General features: G+C 36.2%; 1 protein-coding gene and 1 long non-coding RNA gene across 3 annotated transcripts in view; one reads left to right on the top strand and one right to left on the bottom strand.

Moving 5' to 3' along the window:
* Positions 1 to 20,852, bottom strand: part of LOC134499731 (uncharacterized) — a 296,249-nt gene that overhangs the window by 176,679 nt on the left and 98,718 nt on the right. The window lies entirely within an intron of this gene.
* DHX36 (DEAH-box helicase 36) overlaps positions 1 to 20,852 on the top strand; it is a 31,861-nt gene that overhangs the window by 2,725 nt on the left and 8,284 nt on the right. For both annotated transcript variants that reach the window (XM_063306535.1, XM_063306534.1), the window contains exons 3-20: positions 1,042 to 1,258; positions 2,536 to 2,574; positions 3,559 to 3,729; positions 3,826 to 3,905; positions 6,540 to 6,614; positions 6,804 to 6,970; positions 8,014 to 8,095; positions 9,056 to 9,196; positions 9,664 to 9,766; positions 10,641 to 10,728; positions 12,923 to 12,978; positions 14,159 to 14,223; positions 15,278 to 15,421; positions 16,764 to 16,881; positions 18,481 to 18,579; positions 19,467 to 19,640; positions 19,881 to 19,967; positions 20,742 to 20,825. In XM_063306535.1, the coding sequence (XP_063162605.1) occupies positions 1,042 to 1,258; positions 2,536 to 2,574; positions 3,559 to 3,729; positions 3,826 to 3,905; positions 6,540 to 6,614; positions 6,804 to 6,970; positions 8,014 to 8,095; positions 9,056 to 9,196; positions 9,664 to 9,766; positions 10,641 to 10,728; positions 12,923 to 12,978; positions 14,159 to 14,223; positions 15,278 to 15,421; positions 16,764 to 16,881; positions 18,481 to 18,579; positions 19,467 to 19,640; positions 19,881 to 19,967; positions 20,742 to 20,825 (1,990 nt within the window). The remainder of the gene's footprint in view (positions 1 to 1,041; positions 1,259 to 2,535; positions 2,575 to 3,558; positions 3,730 to 3,825; positions 3,906 to 6,539; positions 6,615 to 6,803; positions 6,971 to 8,013; positions 8,096 to 9,055; positions 9,197 to 9,663; positions 9,767 to 10,640; positions 10,729 to 12,922; positions 12,979 to 14,158; positions 14,224 to 15,277; positions 15,422 to 16,763; positions 16,882 to 18,480; positions 18,580 to 19,466; positions 19,641 to 19,880; positions 19,968 to 20,741; positions 20,826 to 20,852) is intronic.

Raw genomic sequence — 20,852 nt, forward strand, 5'->3', positions numbered from 1 at the left:
CTACAGTATTTTTAATCCGTTTCCATTGTCCATGCTGCTTGAAAATAGTGCTAGTTGAATCTCTAAATAATGGGGAGGTAGAGGGGAATGAGGTGTATATGTATATGTAAATATATATATACAGGTAGTCCTCATTTAGTGACCACAATTGGGACTGCAACTCAGTCATTGAAGCAAAGCGTTTGCTAAGTGAAACTGCGACTGTGCTTATGAACTTACTTCAGCTTTCCTTTATTCTGCAGACCTGCGAAGATCGTAAATGTGAGTATTAGTCATCAAGTTACTTTTTCATCACTGTTGTAACTATGAATGGTCACTAAATGAGGCAGTCATTAAATGAGGACTACCTTCATAGATATAGTCATTTGTTTATTTGTTGTTGTGGCAAAGTAGCACATCACAATAATGCTTTTTAGTTTGCAAGATTGCCCATTAGGAATCAGAATGATTAAAGTAGAATTTTGGTGTTCGTGAATGGATAGTGAATGAAATTGTCTTTTCAAAAAGCATTACTTGAAATTGTATGATAACTGTAGTCTTGTGAATAACTGACTTGCTGAAGCTTGATTGCTTATGCTAATGAGTATCATTGTTCTTTAGATAACCTATCGTTTACTGCCATATTATTCCAAAAACCTTTCCCAACACTTCCTCTGTATGTTGGCTGCATTGATAGTAGATAATATGTATATTATATAATATGTATATGTATCAACTAGGTCAACAGCCAACTGAAGTCAGGGAGTTGAGTGCACAGGAGTCATGATGTTATACTTTATACATTTTATAATTAAAAGTTTTAGACTAGAACTTACTTGAGACTGTGCTATGATGTGAGCAGAAGGAGTATGGCAGACTGATACAGGAGAAAAGAAAGCACAAATAGAACAAATCTGAATCTGCCAGATCCACGGAAATTAATAGCACTTACTTAATTGTAGGTGAGCAGAGAGTTGTAGATCAGAATTTTAATGATTAAATACACATTTCAATAAAATACTTTTTTTCACAGTTGGAATACTTACATTTATTCTTTTCCAGGTATACAAAGGAGGTTCCTACTGAAACAAAGCCTGTTGTGGAAAAACCTGTTGTGGAGAAGGCCCCTGAAAAGAGAAGGCCAGCCTTGGAAAAAACATTTCTAGGTCAAGATTCAGAGTATCTCTTACAAGAAAATATGCCGGATAGTGACTTAGATGAACAGTTTAAAGAAGAACTGAGAAAGAAAAGATCTGATTCAAGATATATTGAGATGCAGGTACTGAGGTTTTCTGAATGGCAGAATACAACCTTTAAAAGTCAACTAAAATTTATTTTTATTAATGTTTATTAATTTTCCTCAAAATTATAATAAATTGTACAAAAAATGTAATATTACTCAATGGAGTGTGAGGTAGGCAGTCTTATACATCTAGAATCAGTGAGACTTAATTTCTGAGCTGATGTGTATAGGATTGTCTTACAATAGAGCATTTTTTCCTTCAGTCAAGAATGCTCAGCCATTGAAGCTTCATAATCTCTCATGTCCTGTTGGCAGTGGAATGATGAGATGGAAGTGAATAGGACATGATCAGTGTCAAGGTCTAGGAATAATATAAATAAATTGGCAGTTTAAATCACATTGTGTTAGTCTCAGTGGAGCTGAGGATAAAGACTTATTTCTTGGTACACAAGGCATGCTAATCTGTAGGCAAATGAGGCACCAAGGTAATTAAAGAAACCAAACATAGACCAAGATTATGGATAGGTGATTTGGCAGATGAAGTAAATCCAATCAGTGTTAGAATGTGCTAGATCTGCAGATATGCTTGGTGCCTTGGCAGAGTGAAAGGACAAAACTTACTAGGCTCAAGGGACTAACTGCTAACAAGTTATAAAATAATCTGAAAGATTGTGAACTATGCCCTTCTGGGCAAATATTCTTATAATCAATAAAGGAAGAATAATTGGAGGAGATACATAAGTAAATAGAATTATGTCTCCTCTGCATATCTTTGGGATATCATTTTTGTTCCAGACCAGTGTTGTTCAATTGACAACTTCATGTGTAGAAGCATGTGGATCTCAACATGCCAGTAAGTAGTGGTAAGCATTCCTTTCCTCTTTAAATCATGTGATGTCAGCGAGCAGCTGAACTGCAGTAGACATTCTATCACAGCTCTGGCTTACTTTGAAGAATCCTTATTGCAGACCATGGTATTGTTTTCACTGAGACCAGCACTTCAGTGATGTCACCAGTATGACTTAGAGAGAGAGAAGGGTCTGCTCACTGCATATATGCTAAGGTATCACTTTAGCAGAGACACTGTCCTTTGAATGCCTGGTATACTTTGTCTTGTTTCAATTGAGCTTTGAACTAATGTATAACAATAAAGTTATTAAAAATGTCATTTTTAAATGTAAAGAGAAAACTAGTACATCTGAATGCCTTTGGAATAGGGGATACCAGGGAAATTACGTTTTATAATCTTATTAAACTTTTTAAGCAAATGAATTATTATGAAATAACCAAGTTTCATGTTCTTTAATTTGCAGAGATTTCGTGAGAAATTGCCTTCCTACAGTATGAGGAAGGTAAGGAATGTTTATTAAAATAATTTGCTACATCTTTAACACAGTTAGGATAAAGAGATTTAATATGAACAAATGAATGCTAAGAATCATGAGGGAAATCTCAACAATAAAATACTAAAAGCAATGTGGTAGAATAGGGTAATTTGTACAAAGGAGTTGGAACTTGGTGGAATAACATCAAATTTAATCAGGCCATTTGTTTAAAGAATTGTCACCTAGTCTGCCTGCTGAGACAGTTATGAACCTAAAGTTAAAACACTACTTCTTTTAGTTAGCATGGTTAGCTTAAAGATGAAGACTGTAACTCATGAAGAAATGTAAGTAGCTGCTTATAAAGTACTTGAAAACTGTTGTTTTATTAATGCTAACATTTATTTATTGGGGGAGGGATCTTAATGGTCTTAAATGAGGCGACATTTTAGCAGAATTAATGCCCCTTTCTAACCTGTAAGGCTTGTGCCAGCCAGAGTACAGGATAGGAAACTAGGTGTTTTTACTTCTATTTAATTCCCATATATTATCCACTATTCTGATTAGAGAAGTAAGAGTAAATGCAGAATTTCAGGTCTAGTGCAATTGCCTCCCTTGCTGGAGGTGCATCAAGAAAATGGTAAGCATTTGGATCTGCAAATGCAGGCTGTCTTTAATGCATTCCCAACCTGTCTATTTTATTCTCTTTTCTGAGCGTCATTAGTAATAGGGCTACAGTTGGTGTAACTGTACCTGGCTAGGTTACATATCTTTTAAAATAAGGGATGTTTGTTTAGTTATTAATTTAATTTATATCCCATCTTCTATTTAGAGAACCAGTCCAGACAGTTAACAGAACTGAAGCCAAAACATGTTACCACCTAATAAAGTTAATACTAAGTTTATCATTGTATACTGTGGATTTTATTTATTTCATAGATGGAAATGGTGCATGGATACATGGTTGGTGCATCTATACACAAAAAGTGATCACTTTTATTCTTTCCAAAACAGGAGCTTGTAAACCTTATAAATAATAGCCGGGTAACTGTTATAAGTGGTGAGACTGGTTGTGGAAAGACAACCCAAGTAACTCAGTTCATTTTGGATGACTATATTGAAAGAGGAAAAGGATCTTCTTGCAGGATTGTATGCACTCAGCCTAGGAGAATCAGTGCTATTTCTGTAAGTGATATTTAAATCCCTTCTGTAACTAAAAGCAGTAACTGTGTTTTAGAAATACATAGATTTTAATAAGGTATTAATTTTATTAAAATCAAGGTAGCAGAGAGAGTTGCAACAGAAAGGGCTGAAAGCTGTGGTAATGGAAAAAGCACAGGATATCAAATTCGCCTTGAAAGGTACGTGATTCTTGTTTATAACCTGACATTTCACAGAATGTAGATTCTCTTGAACAGTTTCCAGTCAGTTGGAAGTACACTTAACATTAGAATGCCAGGATCCAAATTTTGTTTGATCTTGTAGCCAAGAATGGCTTATGCATCACAGTTGTTAACCTGGACAAAAAGGAAGCTGTTGTTCAACTGATCCTCCTCAGAGTCTTTAAAATTGGGTACACATTGCACAGCCTTCAGAGACTCCATTGATGTGCTGAAGAAAGTTGCAGCTTAATAATAGTTTTGTAGCCAAATAATAATTTTATTGTGAGAAATATTGTCAGAAAGAGAAAGGATTGGTTAGGCTGCATTCCTGTGTATATACAGTATATCTAGAGACAGATATAGGATTACATTGTTAGCATTCTAAGCACTAAAAAGAGATAGCACATGGACAATGACAGACAAAAAGATTGAGATGATGATTACAGTTTGGGAAATAGTAACAGAGAGTTGGGGAAGGCTTATAAAGAAGCAGGGCACTTAGAATTGCAGAGTCCCACTGGATTATGTAAGAATGGACATATCCAGAAGAGGATCAGGAGAAAAAGAGGAATAAAAAAATAGGTAAGATCTTATTTCAGAATGAAGGGAATGTAAAGGGCCTCACTTTCTTGTGGGTCATGAATACTGAGAAACTAACTGAAGTCTGAGCTAGGCTTTAATCTGCTGGCTTGAATACCTGCTTGTTCTAGAAACAGCCAAATGAGTTCAAGAAAATGATCATTGGGATGGTGAATTAGTTATTAGAGGTTTCTGAAGGAAACTGCGTGATTGCAAAACTCTTAAATTAAGATGGCAAAGCTAAAACGGAAACATTAGGACTGAAGACAAGCTGGATTTATCTACCAATTAAAAGCTTTTGGGAACCTGCATGTATTCAAACATGGGGGTCATGATTTGGCAGAACTTTATTCTTGCATGGCTATTAAACATCAAAATCACTGAATCCCAGTTCTGTATCTCTCTACTATGATATTTAGCCTCTTAAATGTAGCTACGTAGACAAAGCAAAAGTCTTTTTCTGTATGAGAAGCAGCAGTGCTTCCAAAATAGGTGGAGGGCCTGCTGCAGTAGTCTCAGTTTTGTTATCTGCCTTTCACTGAAGTGGGACAAGGTGTTGGAATGCTATATTTACCAATGTTTGAAGGAATTAGGATGATGCCAGCAAGAACACAAAATGCAAACTATCATGATTGAGGTTTTCAGAAGCATCATAAGACTGACTTTGTGATACAGCTAGGTAGAACTCAATGTAAGTTACTTTAAACAAATGATGACTTCCTGATTCAAGCAATCAAATGACTCACGCTAGTGTGATCAAAATATGCATATGTTGCTACTTCCTTGAATGTTTGCTTCATTTGCATACTGCTTTCTTTGTGTACTGAACTGAAAGTAGCAATACACGGAACAGGTAGTCCTTCTTTAGCAACCACAGTTGGGACTGCAAACTTGATTGTTAAGTGAAGTGGTCTCTAAGTGAAACTGTGACTGTGCTTATAATCTTACTTCAGCTTTCCTTTCCCCTACAGACCTGCGAAGGTCATAAGTGCAAGAATTGGCAGTAAAGTTACTTTTTCATCACTGTCATAACCACAAATGGTTGCTAAACAAGGCAGTCATTAAACAAGGACTACCTGTATTACAATAACCAGTACAGCACTTGTGGTTGCTTTGGAATTGGCTGCTCTTTATCTTTTATTCTTACAGTGCACAGTGATTCTAATAAGCTATAGTTTACTGAAGTCTTGCTTCAGTTCCAGTGAAAATTTTAAAAAGCTGAATAACTGCTATTTAAACAGTAGAACTTACTGTGTTTTTTTTGTTCAGAATAATGCTTGTGACTCTCAAGATGATTCTGAGGAGGGCCCCCCCAATTAATTAATAGTAGTAATTTTTAAAAATGCCTGAGATCTCATAAAATCACCACATTTTGCAAGACTTTGATATTCTCTTTTAAAATCTCAACGTTTTAGACATCCATACCAAAACTCTTTTGAGATTTTGCACCACCATACTGAGTTTTGATGATTTCAGGAGATTTAAAACTATTACTATTTCTATTTTGGCCCAATACCATAGGCAGTTCTCTTGTCTACCATCAGTAGTCTGCAGACCGCCTGTTGGAATCTTTTGGTATATTGATTTGGTATTCTGCACGTTTGTGCAGAACTAAGTCCAGACAGTCCTTTCTCTGAAGGGTTCCTTCCATGCATCAGTGGTACTGGAATCTAGCAGAGGCATTTTCCTGACAGTTTTTTTCCTGCAACACACAGAACCTTTTTCTGTGCTATTCTAGAGGTTCCTAGAATAATTTTCTATTGCCAGTGGAATACGACTGAAAGCAATTTATGATCCACTCTATTGATTTGAGTAGGTTTCATCTAGGGAAATGTGTTGATAGAATTATAGGTGTCATCTTCATTTTGCACAGCCACGCACTTCATTTGAATCTTAATATGTGCGTAGAGCTGTTGCTGAAGTCATATTGATTCATTATAGCTTTTAAAACTATATGTCCTCCTCCTAGTTCTCTATTGATTTTTTCAAATGCAAAAAAGGGGAACTGAAGTATTCTTAATGGATTTCTTTCAGCCGGTTGCCAAGGAGACAAGGTTCAATTTTATACTGCACAACAGGAATTGTCCTGCAGTGGCTCCAGTCAGACAAGTATGTATTTTTTTTTCAATCAAAAGAACTAATAAATGTTTTTTTCAAGGATTTATTTAAGGGTACATTTGCTACTGGTAACAACTGTACTTGCTATGGCCAGTCATTTCCATTTACTTGCAACTTTTTAATTGTATTTCCTGGTTTTGAAAGCCACCATGTCTATTTGCTTTGTATTTTTTCTTGTAGACAGTTGTCCAGTGTAAGTCATGTAATCCTTGATGAAGTCCATGAGAGAAATCTTCAATCAGATGTTTTAATGGCAATAATTAAAGATCTCCTGAATGTACGACTAGATTTGAAAATAATTCTGATGAGTGCTACACTGAATGCTGAGAAGTTTTCAGATTATTTTGGTATATGACATAATCAAGATTTTTATATGTAAAATGTAGTTTGTTTTAACTGTTGTTAGCATCTAAAAGTAAAGTAAGTCCAAACTGAGAAATGGCAAGTGAGCATGAAACTACTGTTGGATATTTCTATAATCAGAATAGCTCAATCAGAATAGCTAATACATGTTGTGTTAATATGGCACACTTTTTTAAAATCAAACCAAGGTCCATATAAATGTGACACATACATACATACATACATACATACATACATACATACATACATACAGGAAAAGGTAAAGTAAGGCTGGGATGAAAATTAAACCTGTTTGAGTTTAATTTCAATTAATGTTTTTCAGCCTTTTTCTCTTTAAGGGTTCTTATAGCTTGGGGTGATTTCATAGCTTCCCAGGGCAAAATAGGTGTTTGAACTTAGCACACTGACTGTACACATTTTGGAAGCCAGAAAATAAATTGGTATTTGGGGGTGCTGCAAAATGGACCTTGGGAAGTGCAGCTCCCCTTCTTAATCCATTTCTTAGACACTGTGAAGACCACAGCTTGAATTCTATTTCTGGTTTTTCATGTGCAGATGGTTTAGGAGCATGTTGAGGCTTTAGCTGGGCTTCTATTAAGGCACTATTATGCTTTGCTGTTGGTTGTAGCAATATTCCTTGAACTTATGCAAGTATATCCCATAGTTGGAACTATTAATTCATCCAAACAGAACCTTTGTATATATACTAACTGTGTACATTCCCAAGATGCTTACAGGGCTTACATGTTTACATTCTAAGGCATAGAAAAGTTTGCAGTTGGGGGTTTTGTATGTTTGAATAGTTTACGTTCCTTGTATTAGTCATGTGCATATGCAACAGAATGTTACATTCTCTTAAGAAACTAGATCAATACAAAATTTTTGAATGGTTTTTTTATTCTGTATATGCGTCATACGCTTTTCTTGTGGCATTTTATGCCTCATATATTGATGCTCTGTTTCACTCACACAGCAGTCTGTTAAAAATGCTGGTGTTGTCATATTTTTTTTCTCCTCTTTACGACAGACAGTTGTCCTATGATCCATATTCCTGGCTTTACTTATCCTGTCAAGGAATACCTTTTGGAAGATGTAATTGAGAAATTACGGTTAGTCAGAAGACGGTCCTCTTTTTCTTTTCAGAACTGTAGTAATCTAATTTGGATTGAATAGCATATAGACTTCAACCTACACATAAGACTTCCCTTGCTGTCTTACTTCTTCATATCTCCCGCACATGATCCTATGCCTGAACCTTTCAGTACAGATGTGGGGCTTGTGTACAGGTAGTCCTCAGTTAACAACCACTTGTTCAAAGACCATTCAAAGTTGTGATGGTGCTGAACAAGTGGTGCTTATGACCAGCCCTCAAAGTTCTGGCTGCCGCAACACCCCTGCAGTCATGTGATCATGATCAAAGTGCTTGGCAACCAGCTCACACAATGGTTGCAGGGTGCCATGGTCACATGATTGCAATCTGCAACCTTCCTTGCCAGCTTCCCACAAAGTCAATGCGGAGCCAGCAGGGAAGGTTGCAAGTAACTCCTGCCACTTTTTCTCTCAAGGAGCCCCCTACAGTATATGAGATCCCAGTACTTTGTAGCATGCTTCCGCTGCAACACCCCTCCCCAGCCTGCACGCACTTGCGTGGCACCCCAGCACTCCTCCCGCCTCACTCCATAGCACTCACCTGCCCTGCAGCCTGCTTGTGAGCTACCCAGGACTTGCAACTTCCAACCAGTTTCCCCATTGACTTGTAGGAAGCTGGCAGGAAGTTGCAAGTCGCAGTCACATGAGTTTCTCACTTAACAACCACAATTTTCGCTTAATGGCAACAGGGATTGCTGGGGTTGCTGTTGTTAAGTGATGTGGTCACATGATGACTCACTTAATTACCACATAGCTTAGCGATCAAAATTCTGGTCCCAATTACTGTTGTTAAGCAACGACTACCTGTAGTGCAATAAAGAAAAGTGGAAAATTCATTTTGCAGGCAAATATCCTGCAAAATGATAGAATCATTTTGCAGGATATTTGCAAAATATCATAACATTGTATCTGTTTCAAAGGTACATACCAGAAAACATAGATCGCAGGCCACATTGGAAAAAGAGATTTATGCAGGGACATATAAGCAGACCAGAAAAGGAAGAAAAAGAAGAAATTTATCATGAACAATGGCCAGATTATTTAAAGCAACTAAGAACACGGTAGGTATATATATTTCCTTTCCCTTTTTTATGCAACTTTCAAATTTTCTTGTCGAATAACTCTTTAACTTCTAAGGAAGCAAACTGTATTGAATAACGGTAGTTGACTTCACAGTAAATGTGTGGGATTGTGAAACAGAAGTATAGACACTGTTAAACTAGCAGTATTTTTATGATTTTTGATAATATAATTTTTGACTCTTGTTAAGTTTACTCAGTGTATTGTATTATGACAAATTTAGATGTGCTTATGTGGGGAAAAACAAATTTCTCATTGCTTGAAAGCAAACAGTTCATTTACTGTAATTCCTTTTTAGCAGAGTTAGCTTAGCTATTACTCTGTCCTTAACACACACTGTAATTTTGCTCTTTTTTTTCTTTCATACATTGAGAAGTGGTATATTCTTATTGAGCATAGCAATTTTGTGTTGGATGTACTGATTCTTTAATCTCTACATGATTTCTAGATATTCAGAAACTACAATTGATGCACTGGAAATGATGGATGATGATAAAATTGATCTTGATTTGATAGCAGCATTAATCAGATATATTGCTCTTGAAGAAGAGGTGAGTTTCTTACGGGCTAGTAGACTGCCTTGCTTGATTTATTTATTTGCTTGTTTAGTCATCTGCAGAGGAGTCAAAGCAGGCAAACTGTTTGTGGCATCATGATCAAAGCCCCACCTCTTTTGTACACACAGGTACAAAGGGGCAGGGCTTTGATCATGACACTGCAGTTAGAATCTTGCCTCTTTTGACTTCCACCCCGCAGACAGCACTGCTTCTTTTCTCTCTTAGTTTTATGTGATGCTATTTAAGTAAAATTAATATGAAATGCTAAATTTGAGAAAAAAAGACTTACGTTGTCATTCTATACAGGTCTAGCCAGCAGAAAGTCCACTGCAATGGGGCTTACTGCCTTCCAAGTAGTATATAATGACAGCCATAAGCAGTTGGTTACTAAAAGAAAACAGTAGACCATATCTATGTGACTTTGACTGGATCATGTACATCATGATTTAAGGTTAGAAAGTATTTTGCATTTCAGCACTATACATTCGTAATAGAGAAAGTTATTTTGTAATTGATTTGCATATGGGATTTTGCAAGCTGTGCCATGAAATGGGTAAAATAGAATTAACGTCATTTTCTCTTGGAAAACGTTAATATTCCTTGAGAAACAGTGAAAAGTATTTTTTCTACTATTATATATTGCCCATACAAGTATTAATTTATGTAATATTGAATAATGACTAGGCTACCAGACTTTGACCATTATCTGATGAGTTAAACCTCGGCTGCAATTGAGGGCTTGCCTACCTCTGATCTAAAGCTCTGTGTAAAAAGACTGACCTAGAATTATGTATGTGACCATATTGTATGCTATATTTATGAATTTAAAATGCAGATATGTTATTTAATATACCTGTTTTATATTCAGGAGGGCGCAATTCTGGTATTTCTTCCTGGATGGGATAACATTAGCACACTACATGATCTTCTGGTATCTCAAGTTATGTTTAAATCAGGTAAAATTTTACAATTGAAATAGTTGTTTGTTTGTTTTTTGAATAGCATATGGTATGTTAGGCTTTTTGTAGAATTTGACCTAAGAATTCGGTAAATCGTTTTCAGACATATATTGGCTTACATTACATTAAATATTGGCTTGGAGTGAACTAGTAAATCAATACGGTCAAGCAGCTACTGTAATACTAAAGAGCAAAGTTACGGATATCTATATAATGTTGAGCCTTTCCAGCTGGCACTCTGAGCCTCTCCCCCTATTCTGTTTGCAGTTGCTTTGCATGTCCCTTTACTCTTTAGCAAATGCCTGTCCTGATTTTCAAGCAACACAATAGCTGAAGTGGGATTTGTTGAACTGCATACTTGAAATAGCAGTAAGTAAGATTGGAAATAGCATTTAATGGATAAGTCAAGGTGATGATGGTGATGACGACAATGACATATGAAGATGATTTGGGGCCAAAGGGAATTTTTGCCAAGAATGCCTATCTGGTCAAAATCACTCCAATTTTACCACCTAAAATCATCATCAAAGTTATAAAGATCCCCAGAACGCTAACCAGGAATCTGCAGGTTTCTCTCACCTGCCTGAAGTCAGTGCTGATGATTCCACTCTCAGAAAACTGGATAGAAATAGAGCTCATGGGACAGTAGCAAAGTGGAAATTGCTCACTAAGAAGAACATTGATATTTACCTGAAAAAGGGATGCAGGTGCTGTCAGAACTCTTCAGATTTCTGGAGGACTGTTCTGTTGACAAATGAGTCAAAAATTGAACTTTGGGGCTATATAGATGGTGGTATACCTGCCAGGAACTGAACACTGCATTTAAAATAAGCTGTCAAGCATGGAGGTGGCAGTACCATACTGGTAGTAGCATTTGACTCTCTCAAATGCTAACAAACTTTGGTATTATTTGCTTACTCAGACTACCTTTACATAATATTAGGGCCTACATAAATCTCTAATACAGGGTTTCTCAACCAGGGTTCCGTGGAACCCTAGGGTTCTGTGAGACGTCACTAGGGTTTCCTGGGATATCACAATTTATTTAAAAAAATATTTCAAATTTCAGCAACTTCACATTAAAGAAGTAAGTTTCCTTCTTTATTTTCAGTTTCCAAACACTGTTAACGCATATATACAAGCCTACACATGAAACAAGTATAATCGTTTTGTAACTTCTGGCCTATATTTGAGCCTGAATGTGCAGGGTTTCCCCGAGACCTGAAAAATATTTCAGGGGTTCCTCCAGGGTCAAAAAGTTGAGCAAGGCTGCTCTAATAACATTCAGGGGCAAATAGGCAAACTATCAGAAAATTCTAGGGGTGAATATTTTTTTACTGAACTGTAAGTCCGATTAAACTTAGTAGGGTTAACTTCTAAATAGATTTGTCTGGTAATTGCAGTATAAGTTGAAAAATATCAATTTTACGATTATTTTCAGCATAGCTTTACCTGTTAAGATCACACATATAATGATTATCAGGGCAGTGCATAGTATTTTAAATGGGAACTTCAGGAGTATACTGGCGCAAGCAAAGCATTCCCTTGCCCCTGAAGCATTAAAGTAGTTGCATCCCCTGTAAAGACTGATGTAGCTGTTTGAAGACTCTCCCCCACATACACAAATGGTTTACTTTGTTTGATTTTCATGCCCACACAAACATGCATTTTGAGAAAATCTTTGGAGCAACTGTCCCCACCCAGCTGTTAGAATTATAGATTTGGAAGGGAGCGCAAAGACCATCTAGTAATCCCTCTGCAGTATACAGAAAAAACTAATTAAATCATCCATGAGAAGTGGCTCTTCAGCTCTTCTTTAAAAGTTTCCAGAAGTGGAGAACCCCAATCTCCGTTGATTGAGTGATCCATCCCTTCAAATGTTTTACACGTTGCTGACTGCTGGGGAATTGTGGTTAAAGGTTTACCATTATTCCCTCAAATCCATCCATCCCAACTTATTTAGTACCTACCCTAATATTGGGCCTGAACAGTATTTTTGCCCTTAATAACAACAAATGTGTCTCTATTAAAAATCATATTCAGTAAAACTTAAGTTTTTAATGAATTGGAAAGCATCTCTAAGAACTATTTGTACAGCTTTGTTGTCTTTTTACACTTCAGCTCTCTACTTTTTTTTTTCTGTTTTCCAACTGAATTTCACATAAAGTATCGTGCTTGTTTTAATTTTCAGATAGGTTTGTCATCATACCTTTGCATTCATTGATGCCTACTGTTAACCAGACTCAGGTATGTATAGTAACTGGTAAAGACCATAATTTTAATAACCTTATCTATACAGGTAGTCCTTGCTTACCAACTGCCTCGTATAGCAGCTGTTCGAAGTTACGACAGTGGTAAAAAAAAAAAAAAAAAAGCAAAGCTTTGGAACCAGTCCTTGCATTTATGAGTGTCACAGCGTCCTGCAGTCACATGGTTGCCAGTAGGGTGGTTTGCAACCAGCATCCATTTACAGCTGTAACAGCATCCCACGGTCACGTGATCCCCATTTGTGTGCTTTGCAACTGGTTTGTGACAAGCAGAGTTAATAGAGAAGGGGAAAGTAAAATAGTAAGTCACAGTCATGTGATGTTTTGCTTAATGACCACAGTGCTTAGCAATGGAGTTGCCAGTCCCAATTGTTGCTAAGCAAGGACTACCTGTAGTAGAAAATGCATGTATCTGCTGAAGAATACCTTAAGTCTGTATACAAATTTGGCATTGAATTAAATTAATTTAGTCTGAATTTTCACAAAATTCATTAAATTTTCTTTAGCATTTAAAGTAACATGAAAAGTCGACACCTTCCTACTCTGAAAAGACTTAGAACATACTCAAAAAATAGTCATCCTGAATCTCCAGATATGGTGGAATGGGTTTACACTACCCACCTTTGGGCAGTGTTGTATACCACACAAAGTCCTTTGGGATTGGGATGGGTTATAAGTAGTGTAAAATAAATAATAAATACATCTCTAAGATAAAGAACATAATGCTTTAATTAGGAGATGTTCTACTTTGAAACACTAATTTTTCAAGGGATTAAAGATCATTAATAGTAATCAGATTTAGGCATACCAAGAATAGATCCATTCAGTCAGTGGCACTTGAGTATGTTAGAAGTAATTTAAATCCCACTGATTTGCACATACCTATTCCATCTGTAAGAAGTTTAGCTCCAGCTCCCTTATTCCAATTTTTTTGGTTTCTATTTGATTGCTGTTCCCTGCTATTTTAATGATATGGTTCAAGTAATACATTCATTGTTTAAGTGTTTTAATTTAAACAATTAAATTCTAATCTTATTTTAAATGCTTCTCATTTAACTGAAATAATTTAAATCTGTTAAAGACAGTTTAGAATAAAAATAGATTTTTATAACTACTTCTCTTACTCTCCTCTCTCTCTCTCTCTCTCTCTTTTTTTGTAGGTTTTTAAAAAGACCCCTCCTGGTGTTCGTAAAATTGTAATTGCTACAAACATCGCTGAGACTAGGTAAACCTTAGTTTATGCTTCTGGTAATACATGAAATTAACGTATTAGCAAAAATTTGAGTATCTTAATCAAAATTAAGATGATTTGTTTGCGCAGTAGTAGCAGTAAAATGGAGGGAAATGTTTGTAAACCTTATTTCTCTATGTTTTCATTATTAGACAATTTTGCTTAGATGTTTTAAAGGATGTACAAGAGAGTCTAGGCATTTTCAACATTTATAGATTGGGTTGAAGTCCTGAGTGAAGTTAGGGTCAGTGCCTATGGCAGCTTTGCTGAACCTGCTGTAATTTTGTTGAGCCAAGAACTGCCAGAATTCGAAGCCAGGATGTGTAGTGGCTGTACTGGGCAATTGTGGAGGGCATCAAATTGAGCAAGGCAGGCTTACAGAATAAATGCAAAGATGCCTTTTTGTTGTTGTTGTTATGCCTCAAAAGGCACAACTGAAACTAAATAAAAAATAGTATATTGCCTTTGCTATTTTCCAAACAGAGTGTGTCCCCTGTGTCAGTTTTACTTAATTTTTACATATTTATATGTGGACAGAAAGAGTCAGGCAGATTATTTGGTTTGAGGCTACCTGCTCTACAATTATTTGATGCTCAAAATCTGGAAATTCCTATGGATGAAATGTAGATAATCATACATAGGATTAAGACTTTGTGTCAAAGGTTAAATCCTAAGCATACTTATTAAGCAATTCCATCAACTTTCTCCCAGATAAATCTGGTAATGTTGTTTAATTCTAATATTACAGTGTAAATTTGTCCTCTGATAGTTTTAGCATTTTGTTGGTTCAGTGGAAGCATTCATACTGCAGTATGCCCAGGCTTACCTTTTTAATCTTGTTCGACTTTTTGGCAAAGGAGGAAACAAAGCAGCAGCCAGTAATTGTTGCTGTTCCTTATGACTTGATTCTGGAGCCATGGGGAAGAAAAGGACAATGTTTGTGTCTTGCAAGGAGAAAATTACTTTATACAGGGGTTGATTGGTACAAGCTAAGAATCTATGTGATGTAGATAAACGAATTGCTTCTCTCTGTTTCTCTTTTCTGCAGCATCACCATAGATGATGTAGTTTATGTTATAGATGGAGGAAAGATAAAGGAAACTCATTTTGATACGCAGAACAACATTAGCACAATGGCTGCAGAATGGGTTAGCAAAGCAAATGCCAAGCAAAGAAAAGGTAGAGCAGGCAGGTAAGTGTAATGCCTACTGTTATAAAATGCTGGCTCATTTGGAACATTTACTAATTAACTTCAAAGACTTTTCATTTTTCATTTTTTCCCTTCACTGCATATACTTTCTTAACGTTGAAGTCTTACTGCTTTACTATTGCAATTTTATTTGCTGGCTTGGTTCTTCTAATTTTAATACTTTTTTTTAATGGGTGGATAATCAAGGTAGTATAGCAGATCCCGGTATATTTTATGGTAAGTATATCAGGGCATGGGCTAGAAATTGCTTTATCAAATGCAATATCTAGTCCCGGCTTTCTTTACAGTTTACTTGGTCAGATGCTTAAACTATGGAAATTGTTATCAAATTGCATGTGCAAATCTTTTTGAATGTTTTACCAATTATTAACATGATTATTTTCTCTGGAATTTAAACTTAATTTAAATTTAAAACATGAACTCTAACCCTAAATCTCCCTGAATGTATACCTGACAAATGTATATGAACCATTACACCACTGAAAGTGGTCAGAGGCCTCAGAAGGATCCTACTTCTTCCTTTCCCTGCAAATATATACAGAATAATAATGTGGGAGGTTGAATTCAGAGGGCCAAATTCTTTCTTTTGAGTTGATGATGTTATATGTTTGTAGACTAATCACTCTGTGGATTTTTCAGTATTTTTTACTCTAGGTATTACCCATTTACTAACCATATCCACTTAAAACATACAGTTCAGTATCAGTTCCATATAAATATTTGTTAAATTCCAAAATCCTAGTATCTGGAGAATATGCACTGCATTAGTTAGTTGACCTAGAGTAGGGATAGGTAATCAGTGGCTCTTATGATCTCCTATTTGCAATTTTTAGAACCCATTCAGAGCATAATTGCTGAAAACTGATTGCACTGTTTTCATCCCATTTAAAATGGGAAACAGGTGAAAAGCTGTATGATAGGCATATCATGGTTATAAAAACAAACCAAAAAAACTTCCATATTCCCCAAAGAAACCAAGCCCCACTCACATTGGTAACAGGATTTTATTTCATACTGTGTTTTATCAGCCTCCCCAAAACTGTTAAAGAGTGGCCCTTGGCCACAAGAAGTTTGCCCAGCCCTGATCTAGATCATTGACCATCTTTATAACTGCTTCCTCATGATATTCTGATGATATACTAGACAGGCATAGGTTTTAAGTTTGATGTTTTCCTGGTAAAATTATTTTAGATTATTCAGTCTGAATGTATATGTAACACTGTTCCATAAAAAAAAGTGCTTCTAAATAGCTGTAATTATACAAGGCATCCTTATTACTACTTGGAAAAAAAGTACATAATAGAATATATTTATCCTTTTACAGAGTCCAGCCTGGCCACTGCTATCACTTGTATAATGGTCTTCGTGCCAGTCTGCTAGATGATTATCAATTGCCTGAAATCCTGAGGACACCTTTGGAGGAACTGTGTTTGCAAATCAAGGTAATTTACACTATTGGGACAATGATGATATATGCTGGTGAAGTCTTGCTCTTACTCTTTAGGAAACAGATTTTGGTAAAAATCTTGAATTGGTCATTCAGTAACTTTTACAGTAATTCTGAAGCTCTGGGTGACCTAGTCCAAAGCTAGGTTCCTAAAAGACGTTGGGGTGCAGAAATCAGAAACAAAAATAAGGAATAAAAAATAGCAAGATGACAGTACATTTTTTTTTTACTATTCATTAGGGATTAAGACTGAGCCTCCTTGTTTAGCTGAAAGGTTTAAATGGACTTTTTTTTTTTTGCTTTGAGGTAAAAGTTATATCTTGTGAGGATAATGTAGAATAATGTACATTGTATAAAGTTAACTTTAAAATTTGATTAATGTTAACTGTTAATATAATCATGTGGTTATTCAAACTATTGATTTATGTGCATATTTGCTTTCAAAGCTTTTAAAATAAATCTTGAGTAGTAAGTATCAGTATAATCCAGTTTGTTGTTGGCATGACTTCTGGTTGATTTGATATACCGTAGATATATAATTTATTTTATTATTATATTTTCATCCCACTTTTTATTTTTGGTCAGTCCAAGGTGGCGTACATATCTAATGCAAGGGTGCAAGGAAGGCGCGGCAAGGCTCAGGGAGGGTGTGAAGGGGTGTGCAAGGGAGACATGGCGAGTGGGGAGGGGGCGTGGGGCTGTGTGAGGGGGTCATGAGGGTGTGAGTGAAGCACAGCAAGGGTCATGAGTACTGATGGCGAGCTGGAAGGGGCCTCTATCCAGGGGGGGAAACGCATGCGCAGTACTGAGGAATTAAGCAGCCATTCAAAGAGACACAGATCAGACCTGCCTTAACTTTCAGGGTTTATCTGTCTGGGTTTTTCCCACACTTCTTCAGTTTGTTAGGATTCTGTTTAATGTAGCAGTAATAAACACTAGAGACCTACTCCTCGTCTCAGCGTGATTTCTGACTGTTAGGTCAGCAAGGGTCGGGGAGAGGGCATGAGGGTGCGAGGGAGGCATGGTGAGGGTCGGGACGGTGTGCAGGGGTGCGTGAGGGTGCAAGGGAGGTGCAGCGAGGCTCAGACAGGGTGTGCAGGTGGCCAGCATGGCGTGAGCGCAGAAGGGCTGGAAGACAGTGTGTGGGTGGGGGAGATTTACCCCAATGACATGCAACCTTCCCTGACAGCTTCCCCATTTACTTTCTGGGGAAGCCAGCATGGAAGGTCACAAATGGCAATCACATGATTGTGAGGTGCTGCAACTGGTCGTAAGTGTGAGCTGGTTGCCAAGCCCCCAGATTGTGATCACATGACCACAGGGTTGCTGGGACAGCCAGAACTCCAAGGACAGGTCATAACCACCATTCGTTCAGCATCATTGTAACTTCGAACAGTCGCTGAAGGAATGGTCATAAGTCGGGGACTACCTGTAATGCATTATCACTGTTTTTTCCCCAGGTAAGAAATCTCTTTTCTGAGGTGTAAATTAGACATAAATGGAAAAGTAGTAGTATTATGCAAGTCATATGACTCTCAAGGTTACATAGTTCACTTTGAATTTATAATCAAGTAGAATCTTGGTTTTCTTTCAGATTCTGAAACTTGGAGGCATTGCAAACTTTCTCACCAAGCTCATGGATCCACCATCACGTGATGCTGTATTGCTGTCCATAAAGCATCTAAAGGAGTTGGTAAGTTTCTTTTTCTTTTGCTTGCATACTAACAAATTTATTTATACTTAACTGTAACTGTAGGATGATGATTGAAAATTTGAAGAACGCCAAATAGGTGCCCTTTTTACTATTGAAACATATTATACATTTCATTTATATCTAGTACAAAATAATGCATCAAGTGTAACAATTAGTGTCTTCTTTTTAGTATAAAAATTACTATTGGCATAACTACAACTGCAAATTTAAAATTGCAGTTTCCCAGATTCAGAGGATGTTCCTTTTTGAAATTATACATCTTTTTTCTTTGAATTGCAAATCTAACTAGAGAAATTGTCACTTATAAATAAAATAAAATGTTATAAATATTTTATTTATAACTAAAATAGAATCTAAATAAGTAAACAATGGACATTTATTTATCAGTTGCACATTTTGAAAATTATTTAAAATGAAAGTTTCACATTATGCTTATGTGTTTCAGTTCAATAAATTAAAAAAAATCACACTCGGAGTTGTATGTATATTGTTTGTGTCATGGTGTTCTTGTGCATTAGTTAATCTGTAGTCTGAACCAATATGTGAATTTTCTACCCTTTGTTTTTGCCAAAGAATAAAAAATGCAAGCAGTGGCTTTGAAACTTCAGCTTTGTGATTGAATTTGGCCCTCATTTTTTTCTTTATCATGTGATGGAAGTATGTGTTCGGAATAAACTCAGTTATCCTTATGTAAATACATCAGGTTGGATGTTTAAAAAAAGTAATGCTACTGCAAGTAACTTAATAATTTAGTACCTCAATCTCCTTTATTAAAGCTGTTATCCATGCTCTCCTCTTTAGTGTTGTATGGTTTTTCATTGATTTGGCTTCTTTCTTCTTCCCCATTTGTGTTCTTTCACTGATAGAATGCTTTGGATAGACAAGAACAGTTGACTCCCCTCGGTGTCCACCTGGCACGGTTACCTGTGGAGCCGCACATTGGAAAAATGATTCTCTTTGGAGCTTTATTCTGTTGCTTAGATCCTGTTCTCACTATTGCAGCTGGTCTCAGCTTCAAGGACCCTTTTGTGATTCCTTTGGTAAAGTATCTGAAGATAAAATTAAAATAAACATGTAAAAAACCTGTCCTTTTTTAAAAAAAAAGTTAGTAAAAAGTAACTGGCAGAAATCCAAACGTTTTACTTGATTCTATTCTAATTATGGCAAATTCGGAGTCACTGTTTAGTTGGTTGTATACTCAAAATGTTCTTTTTATTTTAACTTAAACAAATTAAAAAGTGTTCTGTGTTTATCCCAACAAGTGTTTTCCTCCTCTAAAGGGTAAAGAAAAAGTAGCAGATGCAAGAAGAAAGGAACTCTCGAGGAATTCTAAAAGTGATCACCTCACTGTTGTGAATGCTTTCAAGGTAATTCTGTTACAATCGGCAAGCTATAGTAAATTCAGAGAGAATAGGTAGCTGCCTCTTTGAAAGCAACAGCATGAAGAATTCATAGATATAACAGACATTTATTGCTACCCAGTGAATGAAATCTACAGGATTTTTCTTGCTTCGAGCAATATTTGATTTACGGGCATAGTGAAGCATAATCTATATTAGAAATACTTTAGTTTGGAGACCGAAATCTTATATCAGTAGCTGCTGTGATTCATTCTAAATAATCATAATCAGTTTAATTTTACTTCAGTGTTTCCTCCAGTTTGTAGATCATGAAGTCCCTTTGTCTCTGTTTTAAAGCATAGGATCAATTACTTCAAGTGTTCATTTGTTTTATAAGCAATAAAAAGTCTTGTGATAGTTTAGGCAAAGATAAACTTTTGGATCATAGTCCATTAGCCTTTTTACTAAAAAATAGTGCTTTGGAATTATTCCACGTAGTGCTGTAAGGAAGTAAGATAAATTTTGTTTGTGGCTTTTTTCCTGTTCTGCATAAATATATAGTTGTATGACAGAGATTATCAGTATACTTCTTCAAAATTAATGCATTTATAATTAAAATGCATTAATTTTGAAGAAGTATATTGATAATCCCTGTCATACAACTTCTTATTATTTCCTATCAAGCTTCCTAAATCTACTTGGTATCTGGCATCTCATTTCCTTTTAAAAATCACATTTACTCAGTATGTTTTTCTCTGAGTTACCTAGTAGGACCTATAATAAATGTGTTCCTGTTTTCAGGGTTGGGAAGAAGCTCAGCGGCGGGGCTTCAGGTGTGAGAAGGATTATTGCTGGGAGTATTTTCTTTCTTCAAATACATTGCAGGTAATAACTTTGTCTCTGGCAGGAAAC

The sequence above is a fragment of the Candoia aspera genome, chromosome 6 (assembly GCF_035149785.1).
Source record: "Candoia aspera isolate rCanAsp1 chromosome 6, rCanAsp1.hap2, whole genome shotgun sequence".
Classification (NCBI taxonomy): Eukaryota; Metazoa; Chordata; class Lepidosauria; order Squamata; family Boidae; genus Candoia; species Candoia aspera.